Source organism: Selaginella moellendorffii, unplaced genomic scaffold (assembly GCF_000143415.4).
Source record: "Selaginella moellendorffii unplaced genomic scaffold, v1.0 SELMOscaffold_4, whole genome shotgun sequence".
Classification (NCBI taxonomy): Eukaryota; Viridiplantae; Streptophyta; class Lycopodiopsida; order Selaginellales; family Selaginellaceae; genus Selaginella; species Selaginella moellendorffii.
Window position 1 is genome coordinate 984,081 of NW_003314265.1, and position 22,756 is coordinate 1,006,836.

Below are 22,756 nucleotides of genomic sequence, written 5' to 3' on the forward strand. Positions count from 1 at the left end.
GGGAATGGTCCTAAAGGATTGGTTGGAGCATTTGGACTGAGGCGTATGGTGCCCCATGAGGTATGGGGAGGATCATAAAATCTAAATATGAGAATAGTAGGTATTTCATTGATGGTAGAATGTGCCATACTAAAGTTGTGGGAAAAATGTTCCCAGAAAAAAGCAACTTTGGCCCAGAGTTGGGTGCAAACACTATGGTGCGGTGCTAACGGATAGTTAGCATGGGGAACAACTATATTGGTTTTGGCAAAGACCTAGACACTAATAAGTAGTGTCATAAGGGTAGGCTCGTGGGGCCGATAGTGTGGAAACACCAAATGTGCCAAGGGGTGATACCTTGAGGTTATGATGGTGGGTTCATAAGAACCCCTTGCCAAGGGAATCCCAACGGAAGCGGGAATGGCATGGCCTAAGCTGGAAGGCATGCGGTTGGAGTGTGGTGACCCAGATAATGATGGAGGTGTGGAAGCACCAAGCAATGAGTTGTAGGACTTGACAACTATGGGGCAACTAAGCAAGAAGTGCAAGATAATTGGTTAAATGGGTAGAAGGTAGCTACCCAAGACTTCTTAATGGCATAAGGAAGTTAGATATACCCTTACGGGGGATAAATTGTTTATGTTGCAATATAGTAAGTCAATGTTGTAAATGGAAATGCCCATTGTCAGGAGGCCATCATTGGGACACCCAAACACTCTAGAATACCAAGAGGTGGTGTTTCGTGTCGCAAGGGCAATAGATAAGGCCCAAGGGACTAAGTCCCTAACGAATGATGGATAGTAGGTGCTATCCAAATGTCCAAGGTTGTGGAGACAAGAGAAGACTGTCTACCCGAATTGGACAAAGCCAAAAAAGGAATTTTGGCAAGGTTAGTGATGGGCATGTAAAGGCCCATAAGCAACAACGTTAATCCTAATGTGTGGGATTATAAAGTGAGCATGCCCAAGATTGAGGAACCACTCCCTAGGCTATCGGGTAGGTTCATCCTTAAGAATACTTGTTAAGGCATAGTAAAATGTGCAAAGCTATCCTCCTAGTCTGGAGGAGAATAACCAAATGAAACATATAAGGCCAAAAGGCAAATAATATTGGGATGGAACTGAACCATAGAAATTAAAGGGCATATCCAACGGTGGTTATGCAAGTTGGGAGTGGAGAATCAAAAGGGTGCTCGAAGATGTTATTGCTAGCAACTGTGATACCATGGAGAGTCTAAAATATGGAATTGTCCATGTTAGACTATATGGCAACTATAAAGCTTGCGAAAAGGGAAGCCTTAGCAAGTTAAGGGACAGAGTTCCTTCAAGGTTCCCAAAGACGATTCTAGGTAACTTAGTACCTAGAAAGGCCAAGTGTAAATTGTTCATGGAACGCACGAAATCAGAGTGGCGCAGCAGAAGCGTGGTCTTGAAGCTTGCCATGAGGCAAGGCTATCAAGGTTAGGGAAGTAGTTCCCGAGTGTTCAAAGAGAGGGCTTTGAACGAAAATCGATGGTCAAGGACTTTCACGCTTATGCAGGAACCATATTACAGTGGTCAGAGGATTTGCCAAGCGAGATTGGCATGTCGGGGGAACAAATACCCTAGGTGATAACTTCAAAAAGGGTGGGCCATGGGGCCAAGCATGGAGGAGTCCATGCATGATCACAGACTTGTCAAGTGAGAGGACTTGGCAGTGTGAAGGAACTAGGTTCTTAAGCTGTGATCTGTAGCGCGTTTTAAATATAAGTTGGTGCACCAACGTGATGAATCATGCCAGGCATCCTGGGTGATGCCGTCTGTAAATGCATATACGGAGGTTGGGTTCGAGTCCCGACCCTTTAGTGCTTGGGTTCGAGTCCCAAATCACTAGGGCGTGGTGATGGTTTGGAATATGAGGACACTCATATTTCGGTGGTCATGGACTCTCAGTGAGGAGACTAGCTTGGGCACACCGTTAAGTGGGGGATGCTCCGGAGTCGTGATACACGGTTAGATTGCTTAGTGTGGTTCGGCATATCTAACTTGAACACTTTGGTGCGAGTGGCACCAAGGACGTGGTGAATGAGATGGGGACACCCAGTCTCAGTTGCTATGGACCCTTGGCCGGAAGGGCTAACTTGGGCACACCGCCAAGTGTGGGGGATGCCCCCGGGGTCATGGTCAACAAGTTAAAGGTCTGGGAGATCTAGTACTTATTCGCAAACCTGTTAAGGTGTCAAGATTAGATCACTAGGTGATCGTATGGCTAAACAAGGACGAAGTCCTTTTGAGGTTAAGGAACAAGGTTTCTAGTTCAAAGCATTGATTTGAACTATTGATAATGGTGTGGCTTGGTCAAGATGACCAAGTGGGAAGGACACCTAAGGGAAATGAACTACAACGATACAATGGTATTATGAATTCAAGAAAGTAGTCTCTAGAAAGGACCTATGGGAAGGTCACAATGTTGGGCCGTGGAAGGGGCCCATAGCAGAAGTTGCTAAAGAGACCTACTAGGGGTGAGCACCCTCTGGACTTGGCAAAGTGGAGCTTTGCCATGGAACCAAAAGAATACCTCAAGGAGGGAGGTAGTGATCCTTTGTTGCTTGATGCAATAATCAATGGATAGGAGCAAAAGATTAGTGGCCAAGTTTGGGCCCTGGAATTTAATGGGAGGAATCCAAATGGCGAGGTTAGCCAAAGAACACTAATGTATTTGATGCTAACGGATTGCGGGAAAGGAAGTGGACTTCCAATGTTAAATTCCCAAGTGCTCCAATTTGGCAAAGTAAAAGCTCCAAGTGAGGAGCGGCAAAGTAGCCAAAGGATAGGGCTGTGGACGATGATAATTGGAACGTAATGCCAAGGGTGGCACAAAATAGAAAAGAGGAGGATGGTGCCCTCAAGTAGAGGACTTCCTAGGATAAGGAAGTGGACTTGCACAATATGTGCAATGCAAGGTGTCAGAGACACCTAAGAAATTGACTTCAAGAAGTCAAAAGTAAACGTTCCAAAGTGCAAAGGTTATGTCGATAGAATCTAAGACTACTCGAGAATGAGTAGTGGAATTGAGTTAAAGACGATGTCTCTAACGGGTTTAGTGAGAACTGAACCAATAAAAGGGAGCAAATCACCCCAAGGGGCCGAATGAATCTCTATGTTGAAGAGACTATGCTCCTTAGAAGATGGACAAAGCATGGTGAGCCTTCGGTGTCAAACCATAGACAAATATTGGCCGAGGGCCAAGGATGGAAACAATAATACATGTGGGTGTTACTTTATAAAAGGGTTTATCGTTCGATGAGGACATCGAATTTCGTCTATAGGTGGTGGAGTTGTGAGACACAAATCCCTAAGCCCCAAAGTGGAGCCGAAAGGGTGCCACATGGTAATGGCTGAAGCAAAAACCAAACGAGCATAACACGTTTGGATTAAAAAGCTCCGACTTGAAAAGGTTGAGAGTGGGAGTGGAACTTCTAACGAAGTGCTCGAGGAACGAGCATGAAGCAAGAAATAAGCAAGGTTCCAAAAAGGGACCCAAAAAGGACCAACACATGACACGTGGAAGTGTCCGAGATGGACCCGAGTTGGGGTCCGAAGTGGAGTCCGAGATGGAGTTCGAGATGGACCCGAGATGGAGTCTGAGATGGACCCAAGATGGAGTCCGAGATGGAACCGAAACCCAGTGGAGCCAGTTTGGCTAGAAAAGGCCAGTTTGGCCCCGGGAAGGCCAGTTTGGCCCAGGAAGGCCATACCCAGTGTTGGGTGATGAGCTGACCACTGGGAAGTCCAAGACTAGAGTGAATACGGACCGACAAGCGGGGTAGCTTGGTGAAGTGTTCAAGAGCCGGTTCTAGTTCCCCCGGGAGATCGACTAACCGATGCTCCTAGTCCAAGTGTGGGTGGCATTACCTACTTGGATACCTGGTGTGGCTCAACAGAACCTCGCTCTAAGCCCATGGCTAAAGCACCCAAAGGCGGAAGGTGGGGAGAGTACCCATAAGGCCCGCGTAGGGCCACGGTGTTCCGAAATGTTGTCCCAAAGGCCCAGACTGTGGAAAGGAAGAGGAGTAGTCCTCTGGTGTAGTGACCAAGGATACAGTCGAGTGGTGAGGAAGTCCCAGAGGACTGTGGGACTTAGTGGTCGGGCCTGTGGGCCTTGATCCAGTGGCAGTGTTGGCAAACATGGCCATGGGCAGAAAGGGACTTGGTGAAGACCGGAAAAGGGATATTGGGGAAGGCTATTCCCCATGTCTGTGGGCATCCTAAGGATGTTAAGGAGTGGATTTGGAATGATCACTCATGGACGGATGGCCCAGTCCTTGAGAGATGGGACTGTGATGCCGGTGGTGTTAGACCACCGGTGTGACCGAGGTAAAGGGGCATGGCTTTAGCGTAACGGGCTGATATGTCGGTGGTACCTTGGGGTGTCGGTCAGGGGATTGGACACGTGGAGCACTTGGATCAAGTGCAAAGGTTGAGTGGTGGGGATGCCATTTTCAGGGCTAGCAAGCCCAAGTCTAAAATAGGACTTATGGAGGTTGTGAGTGAGACTCCTCCAAGTGGTTGGAGGTGTGGTTAAGTGACTAAAGTAGAATGGAAAATTTAGTCCCTTACAGAGGCTTCAAAAATAAATGTTAAATTGCATCACAGACTCAAATGGCTCTTAACAAGAACAATATAATTGTTGAAAGGCATTATCATAATTGTTGGCATATCCAAATGCTCTAATCCTTACAAGTGGCTGCACTTAAATTATTGTACCATTACAACACTGTTTTTAGAGACACGTGGCAAATTCATAGAGATACCAAGCATCATCACAAAAATGACATATGGCAATCACCATGAAGTGATCAAACTAGTGGTCTATATCATCCCTAAAGTTCCCACAGAAGAACTCCAACAGGACTCAAGGATTGGCAACAAGAGTAGGAGGAGTTGTACCATATATTGGAAATTCCACTATCAATTGAGTTTGATTGTTTAAATATAATTATATAACATCGAGCAATTGCACCAACTGTTGCTCCAGAGTCAAAAGAGGAGGAGGCTATTGCCCTATTATAAAAATGAACGAAAAGGAAAAGAGCAAAAGAGAAGAAATTAAAAAAGCTATAAGGAAAAAGAAATCTAGATAATATAAAAGTTAGATATATAGCAGAATCCCAAATCCAAGCACTCTTTAAGGATAATCAAAATTGCACCATACTTCCACCAATGTGAATGTATGGAATATGAAAATGAATATAAAAAATGTAATATCCATTACCCCAAAAACTTTAATTTATATATAAGAGCGAGTAGTTCGAATTGAAATTAATCCGATGGTTATCGAAATCCCACTATGCTAATATTAAAATATAGCATTGTAACTGTACACTTATACTTAGACCTTATATATATAGCATAATTCAATTTATAATTTCTCCTTTAACTTCTTTTACACTATTCATCTAGAACTAAAAGAACTTTTATGGTTATATGATGTAACAGTTTTCACTTTTATTAGGTGATATGAATTTTTATAATTGTATTTTTAAAAATCTATATGAGATTTTATAGGAAAAATGTAATTATATTTTGTAGATTAAATTATATATTAATTGTTTTTAATTTTTTATAAAATAAATTTATTATTTTTTAATAAATAAATTTTAAGATGTTATTTTTTAAAGAATTGAAAATATTGATGTTCAATTTGTAAGAACTAACTAGTAAATACTACTTTAAATGTCTTTTTTACTTAGTTTTTAGTTTTTTAGTAGTTTTTTTTATTATATTTTTAATTTGTTTATTTTCTTGTTGGAAATATAAGGTAGGAAGTTCTTTTTATTTTTCATTTAATATATTTTTTATATTTTTCTATTATAGTAAATATAAAATTTATAAATATTTTTTGGTATCTTATTTCACAATATAAAAATTTAACTTATGTAAATAAAATATTTGAGATTTAATAAATATAATATTTATCATTAGTTGGTGAAAATGTAAAATAATCATGTTACTAAAAGGTTTTGTGTTTTTGTAGGATAATATACTAGAAATCTTTTTCAAATTAAGATAACCAAAAAAATTTTATACCTAAATGCAAGGTGATAATATTCATTATTGTGTGGTATATAGCTTTTTTGAAGCATTCGAAACGGTTCTAAAAATTCACATGCAGTCAATACATAAATTTGAGTAGTTGCTATTTTTATATTGATAAAATGTAAGAAAATATTTCTTCTTTATGTTTTTTAATATTTAAAACTTTATATCAAAATATTTTATAATTATATATGATTATAAATAGTTTATATTATAATGTTACAAATCACATACATTAGACATTTAAATTTAATATATGAATTGTGATAAAAAGATAAATTAACTTTATTAATTATAAGAAACCTTCCTTGTTTAAACTTAAACATTATTAATTATTTGAGAGGAAATTGTTCATTTATCTATTTGAATATCATTTATTTCAGGTGACACTCACGACCTATCGAAATTGGATCTATGAGCGTTTTAAAAGAACACAAGAAATTCTAAAAGTCCTCGTTCATGTCGAATCTTGGTGGCTCGCTTATACCCAGTCGTCTGCCTCGCAAAATCGCTAGCACGTCGTTCTTTCCTTTGGGAAAGTGGTACGCTCGATCTCTCTCCCACCGAAAGAATGCTCCCTTGAGAGCCTCCTCGATCTCCTCCTTCCGCCTCTTGGACTCGGCCGCGTGTTTGGCCTCCACCTCGAGCATCCTTTCCTCGCAAAGAGCTTTGAGTCCCTTGAGCTGGTAGAACTTTGCCTCTTCGTAGATTCCTCTGAGTGATGGCAAATCTTCCAGCCACAGCGTCCCCTCCCTGAGGTAATTCAGGACATGAGCGAATCGGCTGCCATCTCGATCGATTCGCAGCTCCTCCTCGTCGCTGCGGTACCGGAGCACCCAGGCAGCGAGCATGGATCCGGAATCCATGCATAGAGTCTCCACCGTAGTTGTCCACCGGATGCCCCCAACGTTCATCACAACCCATCTATCCGACGATCCGATCTTGGGCCTCGTATCCTCCCGATCAGCCCCAGATAAACAATGGTTGGGAATTTCTCCTTCCTGCTCTCCGCGACGATCATCCGGAGAAACCCTGGCACCGCGGTGTCGATCCGCCTCCTGCAAATTCTGCTCGAATTCCGCTGCGATCGCTGAGAAGGACGCGTGATCCAAAGCGATGTCTGCCAGATAAGGAGGAGCCGCGGCGGCAGTGGCGTCCTGGCTCCCTGAATCTAGATCCACGCCATCGACGAACCTGATCAGCGGCCTGGACGAGGAATTCGTCGCGAAATTCGGAGTGGATCGCCATCCCTGGAAGAGAATCGGTACTCCATCGTCGCTGTGGCGCTCCTCTTCCTCCGCCAGGGCATCCTCGGGCAATGCCTCCATTATTAGGTCGTGGAGATTCATCTTCCATAGAAGCAAGGCCAGAGATTTTTAAAAGGTCACAGCAAGACAATCCAGCACCAATAAAGTGCCATGTCAGCGCGCCCAAATGCCACATGTCAGTTTTTTGTTGGGTGCCAATAAGAACGTTAAAAAAATGCGAAGAAAATCCAACCATGAGAGAAGCTCGATCTGTGAAGGTTTTATTTTCAGAAAACCTGTAGAGTAGCGGATGAGAGATTATGTAGCAAAGGAAAAGAATAGGAATCGATCATGGTGACCATCGATCAGAAAAACGAAGGCTATAATCCAGCTCTCACATACTTGCGACGAAGGCTTTCGATCTGGTCCTCGGCCGATTTTACGACCTCACTGCAAGGCGCCTTTGTAGCTGCAAGGGGAACAGAGAAGAACAATGGAAACATTTGTTAGATCTTGCTCGTCGCAGCAAACTATGTCAAGAATTTGGATCTTACGCTGGAACTTTGCGGCGAGCTCCTTGTACGTGTTCTGCTAGCAAAAGAATGTCAAAAGAAACAAACAAGAAATATTTCCAGCTATGTGTTACCTCGATATCCAGGAGATCTTCCTCGTACTCCGTTGCAAAGATCTTCCACGCCCGATTGGCCGCATCGGCGCGCTTTGCCGCCTCTTCCTGCTCTGCCTGTGAAAGAAGTTTCATCCCACCGCAGCACGATCGGCATAGCTAGCTCAGCGACTGCTTACCTCCACTCGCTTCCTGAGCTTCTGGCGTGTCGATTCCAGCTCCTTGCCACAAGCCGCCTGGATCTTTTCCGCATCGGCGCGCAGGCTCTCGATCCGAGAATCCAAGCAAGCTCGCAAGGCGGCGAGATCGGAGACATTCTTCACGGGAGAAGAAGGCGCCAGCGGCGATGCAGGCGATGGCGCAGTGGCGGCATTCCTTCTCCGGCCCCGTCGAGCGCTCATCTTTCTTTCTCTTGCCCCAAAATATTTCCAAACCCTAGCCTCGCCCGCCAAAAGTTTGCGTTTTAAAACTCAAGCTTTTGCCGCCTTTAGGATTAGGGTTCTTGGAGTGGGAGTTTCTCTTATGCATGATACAGTGGAGTCCTCATCCTATGGCAGCGTGCGCGATTTTCAACACGGCAGGATCCAAGTCATCGAGCCACCAGCAGCATTCTTCCCACAATCGTGGAGGATGCATTCTCCAAGGCCGCCCCAAGAAGGGCTTCACTCCCGATCGCCTGGACGAATTCCTGTGCGGCGCTACCTTCACCATGTACGAGTTCCTCATGAGATTCTGCGGGAGCCGGCAATTGCTCGGCGAGGGCAAGCGCATCCACCAGCACATTGTGGATCGCGGCCACGGCGACGATCGATTCCTGGCCAATCTCCTCGTCCAGATGTATGGCCAGTGCGGCGCGGCCGAGATCGCGCGCGCGGTGTTCGATCGCATTGCTGATCGCAACGTCTTCTCCTGGACGCTCATGATCGCGGCATATGCCCAGAACGGGCACGACGCGGCGGCGCTGCGGCTCTTCCGGGAGATGGATCTTCATGGCGAGCGAGCCGATCGCATCGTCCTGGTCGAGATTCTCGGCGTGTGCGCTCGCCTGGAGCTCCTCGCGCAGGGCCAGACGATCCACGCCCGGATCGTGGCGCTGGGGTTTGATGCCGACACCGTCGCGGCCACCGCGATCTTCAACATGTACGCGCGATGCGGCTTCCTCCGCCGCGCCAGGGAGCTCTTCGATCGACTCGAGGAGAAGAGCGTCGTTTCCTGGAACGCGATGATCACCGCGTATGCCCGGACAGGGCAAGCGCGGCAAGCGCTGGATATCTTCCGGCGCCTCGACCAGGAAGGAATCGAGGCGGACGAGATGAGCTACAGCGGCCTCCTCGCCGCGTTTGCGATGCGGCAATCTCTAGACAAGGGCCGGATCTTGCACGCCAGGATCAAAGCCTGTGGATTCGAGGCGATGCTCCAGGTCGCCAATCCTCTGATCAACATGTATGGCAAATGCGGCTGCGTGGAGGAGGCGAGGAGGATCTTCGATGCTGTGCCGAGCAAGAACATCGTCTCCTGGAACACGATCCTGGCGGCCTACGCGGGAAACGGCCGTGTGACCGAGGCGCTGGATCTCTTCGCCAAGATCGCGATGCCGCCCGACTGGATCAGCTTCTGCGTGGTGCTGCAAGCGTGCAGCCACGCCGGGCTGGTGGATGAGGCCTGGGATTTCCTCCTGTCGATGCGATCCCAGCACGGAATCGAGCCCCGCCGCGCGCATTACAGCGCCATGGTGGAGATCTTCGGCAAGGCCGGGAAGCTGGAGGAGGCGGAGCGCCTGATCGCCGCCATGCCGGTGGAGCCCGACGCTGTGATCTGGAGGAGCTTGCTGGGCGCTTGCAAGATCCATGGCGACACCGAGCGCGGGACGAGGGCTGCCCTAAAGGTGATCGAGCTCAAGCCCGACGAATCAGGGCCCTACATTCTCCTGTCCAATCTCCACGCGGCAGCTGGACGGCTGGATGAGCTGGACAAGGTCCGCAAGCTCATGAAGGAGCGGCGCCTGGGGAAGAGCTGGGCGATGGATGCCGTGAGCAAAGAAACCCTAGAGTTGGAATCCAAACAAGTCCGTGAGAGGCTCCTGGCGCTTAACCGCCACATGGAAGACCTGAGGGTAAATCGGTGATAAACCGGCATTTGCTGCAAATGCCGGTTTAGGGCATTTTCTTTCTTGAGAAAATGCCCGAATTTAGGGCTGCTACAGTTATGGTGGAAACTGTCCCCCTGCTAGGTAGCTTTTTTTTTAACCGTGGGTCACGCGTCTGATGCCGGTTTCACCCACCCCACCGACCGGCATCAGTCGGTGAGTGGCTGCCATACATGGTCTCCATCATGGCCATCATGGCGCCTCATACGGCGCACATGCGACTGGGTCGATGGATGGCGCACAAACGCCATAGGTATGATGCCCCATGCGTCCATGCACCCAATGTAGGACACCGGGCCAAGGACTCCAGTGTAAATGCCGCGGCCAGAGAAGACGTGGAGAGGAAGGGTTATACTTGCAAGTTCTATTCTTTCTTTTCTCTCGCATTTCATAGAGAGGGGAGAGCTATGGCGCTAGCGCGGCTCCAAAGAAAGGAGGCGCGATAGGGCGATTTGCCCGACGGCGGCGCAGCGGCGGCGGATTTGATCGTCAGATGCGCCGGTTCTTCTTCCTTGCGCCGGAAATTCTTGCGTCATCTGGTAAATTTCCCTCGATCGATCGAAATTCCACGCCTAGACTTGAGCGGACTCACGCTCCATTCTTGCTCGCTCGCAGATGGCTATCGTGGTGCTGGAGATCGTGTCGCTGCTGTGGAGCCACCCTATCCTCGCGGGGCTCCTCATCCTGCTCTTCACCACGCCCCTGTTCCACATCGTCCTCTTCTTCACGCCGCTGCTCATGTCCACGGCGCTGTGCGTGATCGCGCTCATCAGCATTGGGCCTCAGATCGAGAAGATAAGGGAGGAGCGCCAATTTAAGATGTCCATGAGCTCCAGGAGTGTGGTAGCGGCGCCCGAGAGGCCGGCGAACAGGTACATTGTTATAAGCCAGGGGCGGCCCCAAAGACCGGCAATGCGGCTCGGCGGCGGTGGCGGAGGGGGTCGAAGATGGAGCGATTGGGTGAAAGGAATAGAGATCCATGGCCACACGATTTGGCTGTCCGAGAGCCATATCATGCGTGACATCGCGGAGGAAGGCTTAAAGTCGGATTTCTCTCACGAAGATGGCGGCATCGCGATGGCTCCGGAAGATTTGTGCTCCTCCAAGGGCGGTGCTTTCAGTTTGGAGAAAGCCACCGCCGCCAGCCTTTGTGACGTAGTCAATCCCGGGGAAGCTGACAGGCTAATTGAAGAGGAGTGCCAACATCTGGAGCTTGTGGAAGTCAAGCAGGCCGACGAGGAGCCTGCGTTACACTCCGAAACGGGCATCGTGAGCTTGGATCCGGTGGCGGAAGGTGACAAAGAGGACGCAGCGCTGCTCGAGCTCGCTTCATGCAGCGTGACCCGTGCTGAAGACAATGCGGGCTGTGCTACGACCGAGAAGATGTTTACAAGGAACAGCAACGCTTGTTTCGTTGAGCTGGTTGGTCCTTCCGCAGCGGCCTCCACACAACAGGTTTTGGCTCTGAGCGAGACGAGTTTTGCTTTGGGCTTGCCATCGCCTCCTCCTCCCATTGCCACGAAGAAGAAGAAGCGAACTTCCTGGTTTCGGAGACAAAGGATACCGTGCGGCCTTTCGAAAGCGCTTGGCCAGCTCAGGGAGAAGATCTGCAATCAACTTCGTCGCATCTTCACCTGATCGAGGATCCAAAGCGAAAGAAGGAGAGGAGGGGAGGGGAGGGGAAAATCCTGTGTACAGTTTCGGGTTGGAGAGGTACGCGCCGTGCGTGCTGACGAGCTACACGAAAGAAACAAACAAACCAAGGTACTTAACAAGCTTCGATTGGGAAAACTGCTGTGGTTCTCATATTCTTTGGTGATGATAAGATATGATCCAACACTACTTATAAGCTACGTCCATTCAAACTTCGGGGAGGAGGAAGTAAGTTCTCCTGGAATCCGGATTCGGATCATCCGTCGCGTGTTACTCCCGTGCTCCAGATATATAGGCCGGAGGCAGCTAGATAACAGGGGAAGCAGAACAGGTTTTCTTATGGGATAGAGTGCACAGGCAGTCGCAGGCAGGCGCAGCGCAGGGGTTCTTTTTTCTCTCGCTCTCTCTCCTCCTCAGATTGTGGGATTAAGTAAGAATTGTTCCAAGCTATCAACAGCAGGATCAAGGCGGCGCTGGCTATACGCCTCGGGAACAGGCGACATAGATGGTGCTAATAGGGAGGAGAAAACAAATGGATATCGTGCGCGACCAGGGATGATGCTGCTGCTGCTGCTGCTGCCAGGTAGCCATTTGCTACGAGTACAAGTGGAGGCAGGAGAGCACGCTACAGGGCAGTGACTTGTTTTCTACGATCAGTGGAGGAAGTCCGAAGGATTAGCTCAGGCTGAAGTGAATCACACGACAAAATGCGGCACGGCGTTTATGGAGAGGCGATTTCTCGTCGACAGCTTTAGCGGGGACGAGAGAGCTTGGACGACTTTTTCACACCACGGCAGTGGTGCCACAGGAAAGCGACACACATTGGTGACGAGACGCGACGAGACGAGACGACGAAGAGGCTATGGCATGGGATGGGATGGGATGGGGGGCTTTTTCTTCCGAGTTGTTTACATCTGGGGATTGGACTTTGGAACTTTGGACAGGATCAAAAGGTGATCGCTGTGTAGCACGGATTCGAAACCAGCTGTTGGCATTTAAGACGTGTGATGGAGATATCGAGAGTCGTCCATCGAATCGAAGCTATAGTGTTTTTTTTTTCTTTCATCTTTCTTCTTTCTTTTAGGAGGCTGATTGCAAAGCGATGGCTTGAGATCAAAGGAAAAGCTGGAGCGCTTTGAGAATCTTAACTGGTGTGATTCTTACGTTTATAAAAGGAAATTTTATTCGTATTCCGTCGCTGGAGTGTTAGGCCCTGGGTGCTTTCAGCGCTGGTTTTTTCCCACTAGATTATGACTTTGAATCTCTTTCCCAAAGCATATTCTTTACAGAAAGATCTGGAAGAAAACGTATTGACAAGCTAAACCTTTTATGATTCACTCTTCTTCTTCACTGTCGCTGATGCTTTTACCAATCAGCTCTCCCAATTCATCCTCTGTAAATCGGTATTCTTCACCGCAAGCGTCACAAAATGCCTCAATGTAGCCTACAAAGATTAAACGCCGTGATTCGAGAAACAACGAAAGAAACAAACCACCTTTTGACTTGAGTGCCTGTCGAATCTGCCAGAATCCCTTGCTAGAGATCTCGTTCTCCAGTATGCGCTGTTTCATCTCTAGGCCGCAAGGACCGAATCTAGGATTTATCTGCAAGCCGTAAGAAGTTTTACGAGGAGAGAAACAGTTGAGAAGATCTCGCTCACCGTGCGGATGGTCTTGCGACGACCAATTCCTTGGAACAGGAGCTCGCAAATCTCGTCAGCGTTTATGTTCCACTTAGGAAGATCTCGCGTGTTTTTCGCCATCCGGTCGAGCGTCATTTTGGAAACACTGGGCAGAGCCTGGAACTCAAGTAAAACGCTTTGGAATCGCTTTAAATTTTTTAAAGAGCGTTCTCTACCTGGTAAACGTAGCCTCGAGCACAAGTGATGGTTCCTTGCTTGTCAAGGAAAACACCAAACGAAGCAAAGGAATGAAGCTGCAGCCAAGAACAAAATCAAAAGAGAACAAGCAAAACAAGTTGTTTTCGTGACGTGAAAGCTCACCTTACGAGCTTCTGCAAGATAAGTCTCGACTCCTTTCGATATATTTCCTCTCGAGAGTTGCACAGGCCTCCTATAACCCCGGTGTCAAAAAGCTGTGGTTTAGAAGGAAAAAACTTAGAAAGAAGAACAAGCAAAGACGAAGCATACACTTTAAGTCTCTTCCACGAAGAATTGTGGAGCGTGACTGTTAAGTTGCCACGCTCGCCAAGAGTTCCACGCGCATCAAGCTGGAGCATAAGAGACGATTATAAGCAAGACTGCGAATAGAGGAAGCTTACCAAGCCATTTGGAAGGCATGGAAAATCACTCCTTGGGAAATCCACATAGCCTTTGACAAGCCCGGTGTTTGAGCCGATTGCTGTGATTCCTCCAAGTGGTCCACCGCTTCCAACAATCGTGATCTAGAACTTGAATGAGAAGGAGACGAAAACAAAGGCCAAGCAAGCAAACAAAATGGCCACCTTTATATTCTCGGCAGCGGCTTCAATAGCGTGGAGAAGAAGTGTTGCCATCAAAGCTTGTCCGAGAATCACAGTTGCCTGGAACAAGAAGAAGAAAGGATGAAAACTACGAAAGGAATGAGAATAACAATTTGGCTCTGGTCGTACCGCTCGGGCAGTGGAAAAGCGACGTTGGGCTTCTCGGACAACACTGGTCGCTGTGACACTGACCACTGATACCTGGACGAAAGATTCTCATAAAAACTAAGAACATGGACGAAAGATTCTCAAAAAAACTAAGAACAAGACATTAGAAAAAGAGAACCTCGTCACTCTCCGATACGCAATGTAGGATCCGATCGCAGCTTAAACCAATCGGAGCAACTGGAACGCGATCTCCAACAACGCTGTAGCTCCCCCAAGGCCATGTAGAGCGACCCTTTTGAAAATCCTCTATAGAAGCTCGAGAATTACTCGAGATCGAGGGAAGAATGAGAAGATCGTCGACATACCAGCAATGGGTCGAGCGTCCAGTGGCAGCGCGAAACGCCCACGTCCGCCCAGAGTGAAATGCCGCACGAAAAATCTCGGCAAGGCCATAAACCCTTAAAACCACATAAGGGGAATAAAAACCATTCTCGTCGATAGGGTTTGCGGGCGATCGCATGGCGGTGGAGGAGGAGGAAGAGCGCAATGCTGGTGGCGCCGGTCCCAGCCGGATCACAGGTATCGCTACGGATTTGAGGAAACGAGGAGCCGGCGGGATCGGAGGCGACGACGATCAGCGCAAGAAGCCGAAGATCGAGGACATGCCCGCCGATTTTCTCGATTTTCTGCCCAACGCGAACGATGCCTCCCCGGAAGATGACGCCGTCGTCAGTGCCCCGCGGCCGAATCGCTGTCGCCAGTTTTGGAAGGCTGGAGATTACGACGGTTCCGGCGCGCAAACAATGCCAGGTAGTAATTGTTTCGATTGTTTGCGATCAATCCTTTCTCTTTTGCTGTGTAGCTAGCATGGATCACGTACGCATGCATCCAAAGTTCCTCCATTCCAATGCAACAAGCCACAAGTGGGCTCTCGGCGGTACTTAGAAAAGTCTTGCTAGTTTTCTTCTTTGTGTTTTAATCTATGATCTCTTGCTCGGTTCGCAGCCATAGCGGAGCTGCTGGACAATGCGCTCGATGAGGCTCAAAATGGAGCGACGTTTGTCAACATCAACGTTCTCAAGAATCCGGTTGATGGCTCGCCGATGCTTCTCTTTGAAGGTTCGCAAGATGTTTTCTAGCTGTGTTTTCTTCTTGCAGCAACGCTTTGTTTGTTGATCCAGATAACGGCGGAGGAATGACCCAGGAGCGTTTGCGAGAATGCATGTCCTTTGGGTACTCTGCGAAGGATAAAGCCGCTAACATGATTGGACAATGTATGTGCTCTATTTCGTTTTCTCTTTCTCCATCTCAGTTTGGAAATCTATTCAGATGGAAACGGTTTTAAGACGAGTACCATGCGCCTGGGTGCTGATGTCATCGTTTTTTCGAAATCGAATGCAAAGAGAGGCGGCAGGTATAAAAGTTGGTTGCCAAAGTATTTCCCATTTCCCATTCTTCTTTACGTTTGATACAGGCCTACACGGAGTGTCGGGTTCCTCTCCTACAGTTTCCTGCGTGACACAATGCAGCAGGACATCATAGTTCCTACGGTACTCTTAATAGAGAAATTCTCTGGGGTGTGAATTCACCTTGTTCTTGGTTGCAGCTGGATTACGAAGAGCACGGGGGTGAGCTGAAAGAGGTCCAACGAGGCACACATCAGGATTGGAAATATCGCATGGACGCGATCACGAAATGGAGTCCTTATCAGTCTGAAGAATCGATTCGCAGCCAAGTAAGCACTCTGGATCTACATCCAATCTTAAGTTATGTGTCTCTCTGTGATGCCAGTTCAAGAAAATTAAGGGCCAAGGTACTAGAATCATTATCTACAATCTCTGGGAGGATGAGCAGCAGCGGCTGGAACTAGACTTTGAATCAGATCCTCAAGTATGCTTTGAAATTGTTTTTGGTTTACTTCACTGACCTCCTTCAAGGACATTCAAATTAGGGGCGGCCGTGATGATTCTCAACGTGATATGGCGGAAAAATATCCCAGTGCGAAGCACTTCTTTTTGTACCAAAATTCTCTCAGGGTGAGAAAGAACATGTGTTTTGCTGTCATAAATTCATCCATTTGGTTTTGCAGATATATGCTTCGATTTTGTACTTGCATCTGCCAAAGAACTTCAAGATCACCCTTCGAAACCAGGAGATCAAACACCATAATATCCTGAGCGACGTAATGCACATTGAGGAGCTTGTTTACAAGCCTCAAAAGGATGGACAAAACGGGGTAAACGTAGGCATCTGTTTTCTTTTTGTTTCCCTTTGAAATCATGCGCCTTTTGGGTGCAGATGTCTGCAAAAGTACACCTCGGTTTTCTAAAGGATGCCCGTGAACACATAGATGTGCAAGGATTCAATGTCTATCACAAAAATCGGCTTATAAAGGTAGCCAATGGCTCGTTAGCTTCTTTTCTCATTCGATCTGTAACAGCCATTCTGGAGAATATGGAATTCGTCGAGCAGTCAAGGACGAGGTGTCATTGGTGAGTTTTGCAGCTTTTATTTTGGTCTCTTACATTTTTTTTCTGGTGGTTTAGGAGTTTTGGAGGCAAATTTTGTGGAACCTGCTCATGACAAACAAGGATTTGAAAGGACACCCGTTCTTCAACGACTTGAGCATCGGCTGCAACTTATGCAGAAGAAATTCTGGTTAGCACTCCCCTTGTTGCCGTTTGTTCTTAATGGTTTTCTATGCAGGAATAACAACTGCCAGAAGGTGGGATATCAGGGACCTCCTGCTACTGGTTCTGCTACCAAGAAAAGGAAGACGATGCATGAGGACGAGATTTTATATCGACCACGGAGAGCTGATCGTCTCCAAGGTAGGACTTTTTACCTTCAGCACCAGAATGATGTTTCTTCGTTTTAGACAAAGCCATCAGGAGTTCTAGAAGATGCTCATCATCATCCTCGGAAGTTTCAGACGATGAAGATGAGAGGCCAGTGAAAGAAGCTTTTCCTCGAAAGGCCAAGATACAGGCAAAGAAGGCCTTCAGGGATCCAAATGCTGTCGATGAAGTGGACGTTGGAAGCCGGGTATGTGGTGCAAATCTCATGAGCAGCATTAACTTAGTAATATGCAGTTTGCGAAGCCAAAGGAAACAATCCCATCAAAACCAAAGCCAGTTCCCCATGTCCCATCCAAATCTAAGGAATCTGCTGTAGCTGTAGTACCAGTAGCGACAGCAAAGGACTCTCTGATACTCGATGACTTTGAAGCTGAGGAACAGGTCGAACCAACGGATCATCAGCTGAGGGAGCTAGAGGAAGAGACGAACGTTTTAGCTACCCGGTTTGTGAATTTTTTATTTTATTTTATTTTATTTTATTGTATTGCCTTCAAAACTCACTTTCAGTCTCCCGTTCAGAATGGAGAGGCTGGAGGAAGCCGGAAATGCACAGCTAGAAGTAGGGGTTGCTCGAACACAGGAGCTGGAAGAAACGGTACTCGTCCCTCTCTCCCTTTCTCTCTCTGATTTGCATTGTTACAGGTTCATCGGCTTGAAATGGAGTTAGCTTTTGTACAGAATGGGCTGCTAGAGGAGTGCAACAAATACAAGCGAGAGCTCGAGGAAGAGAAGAAGCAGCGCGTCCTTGATGATGCTGAAATCAGGAAGAAGCTCAAGGTTTGTCTAGTCATATTATTCTTTGTTGTTCTAAAGAGAGTGTGCAACAGACACTGGAGAGCGAGAAGAAAATCCTGGAGAAGGAGAACAAGTGTCTCCGGGAGAAACTTGGATTGAAAGTAGATGCTATAATTAGTTAATATATGGTTTTCTGTTTTTCTATATTTTTTCTCTCCAAGTTTTTTCTTCTAAACCAGGGGAGGCCAGTGCAAGAGAGGAAATACTCAAAACTTATCTCGCAGGGCTCGTAAGCTAAGCTTTGATATTTGCTTTGATTTATTTTTTATTTTATTTTATTTTACTTTTTGGCTGCAGCTTCATTCCTTCGCTTCGCGATGGTGTTTTCCCTGACACCATCACTCGAGGCTACGTTTACCAGGTAGCAATCGCTTTTAAAATTTGTTTCGTCGAGCGATCCTATTACGATTGCGGAATCTGCCTAGTGTTTCCAAAGTGACGCTCGACCGCATGGCAGAAAACAGGCGAGATCTATCTTCCTCAGTCGATGTCAAGGCTATGTGGATTTCCCATGGATGATTTTCCATGCCTTCCAAATGGCTTGGTAAGCTTCCTCTATTTATCATGCAGGATCTATGTGCTCTAGCTTGATGCTCGTGGAACTCTAGGGGCAAGGATGAGGATTCCGATGGCGCGAGTCCGGTGAGCAATCTAGTTGAATTGGAGGGTGAGCCGGAGCAAACCTCAAGTGCTAAATACGTTCCTCCTCACCAGCGAAAGCGAGATCCTTCCGAGGATGAAGTTCGCGTCAAAAGAAGAATCAAAGGTACGTTCTCATGGGAGAGGCCGTTTTTTTCCTCCCTCTCTTTGCTTAGTTCCTTGCTTCAACTAACATAGGAGATTGCCGAGTTCTTCCAGGTAAAACGCACTTGAAAGCCCTGTTGTTTCTACGTGGGGTGATTTTATAGCAGGAGCTTCATGACCGAGACGATCACTGATCATGTCTTGAAGTCTTGCTCCAGTGGTCCCCGTGGTAACGAGCAGTGAGCACAGTAATGCTTCTCTCACGCTGCTCTCTGTCCTCACATATTATAGTTTCATGGATAAATTTACGAAGCAGTCTTTGCAGCGAGCATCTCTGGCATCGCTTGTCTCGTCGGGATGGATTTCGGTGCTAATTTTATGGCGGGGCTTTGAGGTGAAACTCCTGGAGGCGTTTTTCAAATGGGACGACGCGCTGATTTTTCGGTTCTTATGTTTACGTTTTACTGCAGAGACAATATGAAAAGGTCTAGCTGTTCGCAACCTTACGCTTCTTGATTCTTCGCTCTACAGCTTGGGATTGATTACAAGGTGCGCTTGTGGTCTTTCTTTTTCGGTTTAACACATTTGTTCTTGAATGAAACAGCGAGCTGGTATACTTTTGCACCTCCTCTGCAAACGATTCCAGGAAATAGATGCCCATCGATGAAAGAGTTCATTCTTGCTGTTCAAGAACGCACGTCGGATTTATTCCACGACCGTGGGTGGCAAACCGAGCTCGAACCGGTGGCATGCAGCATGGAGCTGAAATGCCGAAACGAGTAAGCAATTGTCAAAACGTTTTTTTAATTTTATTTTTGTTTGTACACACGCACGGAACTCCTGTAGGTGGACTTTATACTCGAGGGGATTTTTCGAAGTTTAAAACAATGCTCGTCATCCAAGGATGAAGAAGTGGCTTCAAAAGGTGTGTGTGTATCACATTCGCTTTACTTGCATTTTAGTAGCTTTGTTACTAGCTAAAAGTCGAGGACATACAACTGCGTTCCATACCCTGGAAGAAGCTACTCGGTCCTCAAAAGAAAGGTCAGTGGTGGCTCGGGACAGTCTCGAATGAAGCAGACGACGCCGAAGTTCCACAAGTGGTGGATCTGATTGACTCTGAGATATTTGAAGCTGAGAAAGTGCACAAGCTAGCAGCTGCCCAAAGAATGAACACAGGCGCAAGACGAGCTATTTCTCTTTCGTTATGAGCAGCGAAAACTAGATTGATGCATTACTGAGGCTCACCGTGACGGTATCTCTCTCGATTCGTCAATTTACGAAGGTTGTTTGGTTTTTCTTTCTACCAGGACCGACAAATCATGAGAGTCATCCTCGAATGGGTATCTGTACAAGATTTAATTAATTGGACTATCGTATTAAGGATTTTGTTCAAAGATAATAGCATGTGTATTCTAAAAACAAGGAAATAAGATTCAATATCACCAGAAGCCTCCACACGAGCAACTTCCATCCACGAACCTGTGGAAACGAACAGCATCCCTGCAAACGATGGTCCTCCCCTCGAGCCTGGAGATCAAAGCAGTAGCCTCATGACAGTCATCACACACCCGCAGGTTCTTGACAATGCGAATGGCCGTCCCTGGAGCTGAGTTGACGAGAGCACAGGCTATGGCCAGCTTCTCGCTGTGCCCGCAAAGAGCCCACTCCTTCTCCTCGTCGGGCACGTTTGCTAGAACGCTCGAGAGGCGGGGAACATAACCGGCCTGGAGCTTCATCCTGGACAAGAGATGATCGAGCTTGAAGTGGATCTCTTCGCCCTGTGGATGGTGCTTGGCGTCCCCGGCCGAGAACTTGTGTACTCTTCCAGTGGAGCTGTCAGTCCAGGAGCTCAATCCGGGCTCCCTCTTCCAGGCCCCGGCTTTGATCCTCAAAGCTCGGACTCTGGCGGCCTCGTCCCAGTTGCCGACGCTTGCGTAGATGCTCGACATGAGAATGTAGGCTGAGGAGTTTGTATCGTCCAGCTTCACGAGGGCCTCGAAGGCCATGCGTCCAACTCCGACGTTCTTCCACTTTCGAGCGGAGCTCAGCAGTGTTGTCCAGGTGACTTCGTTGGGAGGAAAAGGCATGGATCGCAGCAACGCCACAGCACTGTCGAGATGGTTCGCTCGTCCGAGGAGATCGATCATGCAGGTGTAGTGCTGAACAGTCGGCGATCGTAGAGACGAGAAGTATCTCTTGCCTTGCTCGACGAGACCCGCGTGGTTGCAAGCCGTGAGGATCGACAGGAGCATGATCTCGTCCGGCTGCAAGTGTCTCTCCTCCCTCTCCATCCTCTCGAGGAGCTCAAACACGCTTCTTGTGTCGCCCTGGCTGCTGTATCCCGTCACGAGTGAGCTCCACGATACCAGATCCTTTCGCCGGATTAGCTCAAACACCTCCCGAGCGTCCTCCATGCAGCCACACTTCCCGTAGAAATCGACCAGCGCATTCGCGACGACGAGATTGGTTTCCAGTCCAGCACCCCTGACTTGAGCCTCGATCTCTCTTCCACTCTCCAGCGCCGCCAGGCTTCCACAGGCTTGCAGCGCAGCCACAAAGGTGACGGCATCTGGAACGCAGCCGTGCTCCTTCATCCGGGAGAAGAACCCGAGAGCCAGCTCGCCATCGCCACCTTGAGCGTAGCCGGATATCATCGCAGTCCACGAAACCACGTCGTGCTGCTTCATTCCATCGAAGACCTCTCGAGCTTCCACCAGGCTGCCACACTTGGCGTACATGTCCACCAGCGCAGTCGCCAAGACCGTGTCTTTCCAATCCATTCCATGAGCTCGAGTGATCTGCAGGTGGAGAGCTCGTCCCCGTTCCAGGCACTCGAGCTTGACAAATCTTCCACCCAGCAGCCTGGCTTCCTCCTTCTCAGCTAGAACAGCGCAGGCCTTGAGCGCAGCGAGAACCGTGACACGATCCGGGAGAAAGCCCCGAGCTTGCATGAGCTCGAAAAACTCCAGAGCCAACTTTGCGTTGCCGGCGTGAGCGTATCCCAGGATGATCGCTGTCCAGGAAACCACGTCGTGTCTCTTCATGCTGTCAAACACGCCGCGAGCTTCCACCATACTGCCGCATCTAGCATACATATGGACCAAGTTGCTGGCGAGAAAGAGCTCCAGCTCGTTCTCCTCTTTCTTTTTCTCGATCCGATGGAGAGCGACCGAGTGGATCGATCTCACTTTGTCTAAGCATTCGTGCTGTGCTCGCTCCGCCAGCTTCGAGCAGGCCTTCAGAGCGGCGAGAAGCGTGACCGAGTTTGGCTTGCAAGTGGCCTCGTTCTGCATCCGCGAGAAGAGCTTTAGAGCGGTGCTGGAGTCTCCGGCTTGGGCGTAGCCAAGGATGATGGAGTTCCAGGACACCACGTCGCGGTACTCCATGCTCTCGAAGACTTGACGAGCATCCGGCAGGCTCCCACACTTGCAATACATGTCGCTCAAGACGTTCCTCACGAAGATGTTGGAGTAGTCGCCGGTGACGAGGGCGTCCCTGTGAATTCTTCTGCCGGTTTCTATGTCCCTGCTGTTCTTGCATTGCTTGAGAGCTTCCAGCACCACCCCGATGCTCGGTCTCACACCCCGCTGCTTGAGTTCTTCGTAGGCAGCGATGGAATTCTCCCTGGAGCTTGAGTTGGTGTTGCTGTGCTGGATCCTGGGCTGCATCGTCATTGTTGTTGCTCCTCTTCCAGCTTAGATGGAATTTTTCCTGAAAAGAAAATGAGGAAGCAATCTTGACGTTATTGGTTTTTTCTACCTTGGGGGTGAGTTTGTGAGCTACCGCCTTCGTCCACTTCCATTCCATCAAGAACGAACAAGTTCATCCTCGAATGCCAATGCCTGCAAAATCTGCAATAGAGGTGTGACACCCAAAATCTAGAGACGAATTACCTGAAAATCTCTTCATCGCCCACTAGAAGCACGACAAGTTCCATGGCCATTCCGCAAAAAAAATCTTTTCACTCCAGGAGGCAACCAGGATCGAACTAGTGACCTATCGGACTGCAGCCGATTGCTCTACCACTGACCTATACCTCC

At 48.0% G+C, this 22,756-nt stretch overlaps 6 protein-coding genes, 1 long non-coding RNA gene and 1 other non-coding gene across 10 annotated transcripts; 4 read left to right on the forward strand and 4 right to left on the reverse strand.

Annotated features, from left to right (window-relative positions):
* Positions 1 to 6,410: 6,410 nt before the first annotated feature.
* On the reverse strand, positions 6,411 to 8,354 carry LOC9654416. Its single transcript, XM_024668924.1, has 4 exons — positions 8,108 to 8,354; positions 7,950 to 8,045; positions 7,858 to 7,891; positions 6,411 to 7,772 (listed from the first exon to the last, which is right to left on the reverse strand). The coding sequence occupies exon 4, from the start codon at positions 7,403 to 7,405 to the stop codon at positions 6,500 to 6,502; it is 906 nt and encodes a 301-aa protein (XP_024524692.1). The 5' UTR covers positions 7,406 to 7,772; positions 7,858 to 7,891; positions 7,950 to 8,045; positions 8,108 to 8,354; the 3' UTR covers positions 6,411 to 6,499.
* Positions 8,355 to 8,454: 100 nt separating this feature from the next.
* On the forward strand, positions 8,455 to 10,053 carry LOC9654417 (pentatricopeptide repeat-containing protein At3g46790, chloroplastic). Its single transcript, XM_002963982.2, has 2 exons — positions 8,455 to 8,802; positions 8,869 to 10,053. The coding sequence occupies exons 1-2, from the start codon at positions 8,455 to 8,457 to the stop codon at positions 10,051 to 10,053; spliced, it is 1,533 nt and encodes a 510-aa protein (XP_002964028.2).
* Positions 10,054 to 10,429: 376 nt separating this feature from the next.
* Positions 10,430 to 12,917, forward strand: LOC112344359. Its single transcript, XM_024668923.1, has 2 exons — positions 10,430 to 10,613; positions 10,690 to 12,917. The coding sequence occupies exon 2, from the start codon at positions 10,690 to 10,692 to the stop codon at positions 11,710 to 11,712; it is 1,023 nt and encodes a 340-aa protein (XP_024524691.1). The 5' UTR covers positions 10,430 to 10,613; the 3' UTR covers positions 11,713 to 12,917.
* Positions 12,893 to 14,795, reverse strand: LOC9655620 (33 kDa chaperonin). Its single transcript, XM_024668922.1, has 11 exons — positions 14,682 to 14,795; positions 14,495 to 14,622; positions 14,338 to 14,409; positions 14,191 to 14,268; positions 14,008 to 14,130; positions 13,877 to 13,956; positions 13,730 to 13,799; positions 13,585 to 13,662; positions 13,388 to 13,525; positions 13,223 to 13,331; positions 12,893 to 13,171 (listed from the first exon to the last, which is right to left on the reverse strand). Exons 1-11 carry the CDS (start codon positions 14,767 to 14,769, stop codon positions 13,062 to 13,064), a joined length of 1,074 nt encoding a protein of 357 aa, XP_024524690.1. The 5' UTR covers positions 14,770 to 14,795; the 3' UTR covers positions 12,893 to 13,061.
* Positions 14,796 to 14,804: 9 nt separating this feature from the next.
* Positions 14,805 to 18,115, forward strand: LOC9654418 (protein MICRORCHIDIA 7). 2 transcript variants are annotated; one of them, XM_024668920.1, is made up of 19 exons: positions 14,805 to 15,126; positions 15,179 to 15,253; positions 15,322 to 15,435; positions 15,498 to 15,590; positions 15,646 to 15,730; positions 15,791 to 15,866; positions 15,923 to 16,051; positions 16,108 to 16,206; positions 16,254 to 16,352; positions 16,406 to 16,558; positions 16,615 to 16,710; positions 16,757 to 16,808; positions 16,863 to 16,974; positions 17,023 to 17,147; positions 17,195 to 17,361; positions 17,409 to 17,617; positions 17,694 to 17,769; positions 17,817 to 17,951; positions 18,002 to 18,115. In XM_024668920.1, exons 1-19 carry the CDS (start codon positions 14,835 to 14,837, stop codon positions 18,089 to 18,091), a joined length of 2,277 nt encoding a protein of 758 aa, XP_024524688.1. In that variant the 5' UTR covers positions 14,805 to 14,834; the 3' UTR covers positions 18,092 to 18,115. The 2 variants fall into 2 exon arrangements, with proteins under 2 accessions (XP_024524688.1, XP_024524689.1); XM_024668921.1 differs by having other exon boundaries at positions 16,406 to 16,552.
* A 165-nt stretch (positions 18,116 to 18,280) lies between these two features.
* Positions 18,281 to 19,436, forward strand: LOC112344461. The gene is made up of 4 exons (XR_002991696.1): positions 18,281 to 18,513; positions 18,578 to 18,735; positions 18,828 to 19,262; positions 19,318 to 19,436. It is a non-coding gene; the product is annotated as an uncharacterized LOC112344461 (long non-coding RNA).
* Positions 19,437 to 20,070: 634 nt separating this feature from the next.
* On the reverse strand, positions 20,071 to 22,730 carry LOC112344439 (pentatricopeptide repeat-containing protein At3g24000, mitochondrial-like). 2 transcript variants are annotated; one of them, XM_024669202.1, is made up of 3 exons: positions 22,610 to 22,730; positions 22,476 to 22,567; positions 20,071 to 22,427 (listed from the first exon to the last, which is right to left on the reverse strand). In XM_024669202.1, exon 3 carries the CDS (start codon positions 22,388 to 22,390, stop codon positions 20,156 to 20,158), a length of 2,235 nt encoding a protein of 744 aa, XP_024524970.1. In that variant the 5' UTR covers positions 22,391 to 22,427; positions 22,476 to 22,567; positions 22,610 to 22,730; the 3' UTR covers positions 20,071 to 20,155. The 2 variants fall into 2 exon arrangements, with proteins under 2 accessions (XP_024524970.1, XP_024524971.1); XM_024669203.1 differs by having other exon boundaries at positions 22,476 to 22,558; positions 22,610 to 22,718.
* Positions 22,685 to 22,756, reverse strand: TRNAC-GCA. The gene has a single exon. It is a non-coding gene; the product is annotated as a tRNA-Cys (tRNA).

Bases quoted from the DNA above. Each gene is read 5' to 3' on its own strand.
- LOC9654417 (XM_002963982.2), top strand. From the start codon at position 8,455: ATGATACAGTGGAGTCCTCATCCTATGGCAGCGTGCGCGATTTTCAAC. The intron at 8,803-8,868 runs GTGTTCGATCGC...GCATATGCCCAG, and splicing joins CGGCCGAGATCGCGCGCGCG to AACGGGCACGACGCGGCGGC.
- LOC9655620 (XM_024668922.1), bottom strand. From the start codon at position 14,769: ATGGCCTTGCCGAGATTTTTCGTGCGGCATTTCACTCTGGGCGGACGT. The intron at 14,131-14,190 runs GTGGCCATTTTG...TTCAAGTTCTAG, and splicing joins CCGCTGCCGAGAATATAAAG to ATCACGATTGTTGGAAGCGG. The intron at 13,332-13,387 runs GTGAGCGAGATC...TACGGCTTGCAG, and splicing joins GTCGCAAGACCATCCGCACG to ATAAATCCTAGATTCGGTCC.
- LOC9654416 (XM_024668924.1), bottom strand. From the start codon at position 7,405: ATGAATCTCCACGACCTAATAATGGAGGCATTGCCCGAGGATGCCCTG.
- LOC112344359 (XM_024668923.1), top strand. From the start codon at position 10,690: ATGGCTATCGTGGTGCTGGAGATCGTGTCGCTGCTGTGGAGCCACCCT.
- LOC112344439 (XM_024669202.1), bottom strand. From the start codon at position 22,390: ATGACGATGCAGCCCAGGATCCAGCACAGCAACACCAACTCAAGCTCC.
- LOC9654418 (XM_024668920.1), top strand. From the start codon at position 14,835: ATGGCGGTGGAGGAGGAGGAAGAGCGCAATGCTGGTGGCGCCGGTCCC. The intron at 15,731-15,790 runs GTATAAAAGTTG...CGTTTGATACAG, and splicing joins AATGCAAAGAGAGGCGGCAG to GCCTACACGGAGTGTCGGGT. The intron at 15,867-15,922 runs GTACTCTTAATA...TCTTGGTTGCAG, and splicing joins AGGACATCATAGTTCCTACG to CTGGATTACGAAGAGCACGG.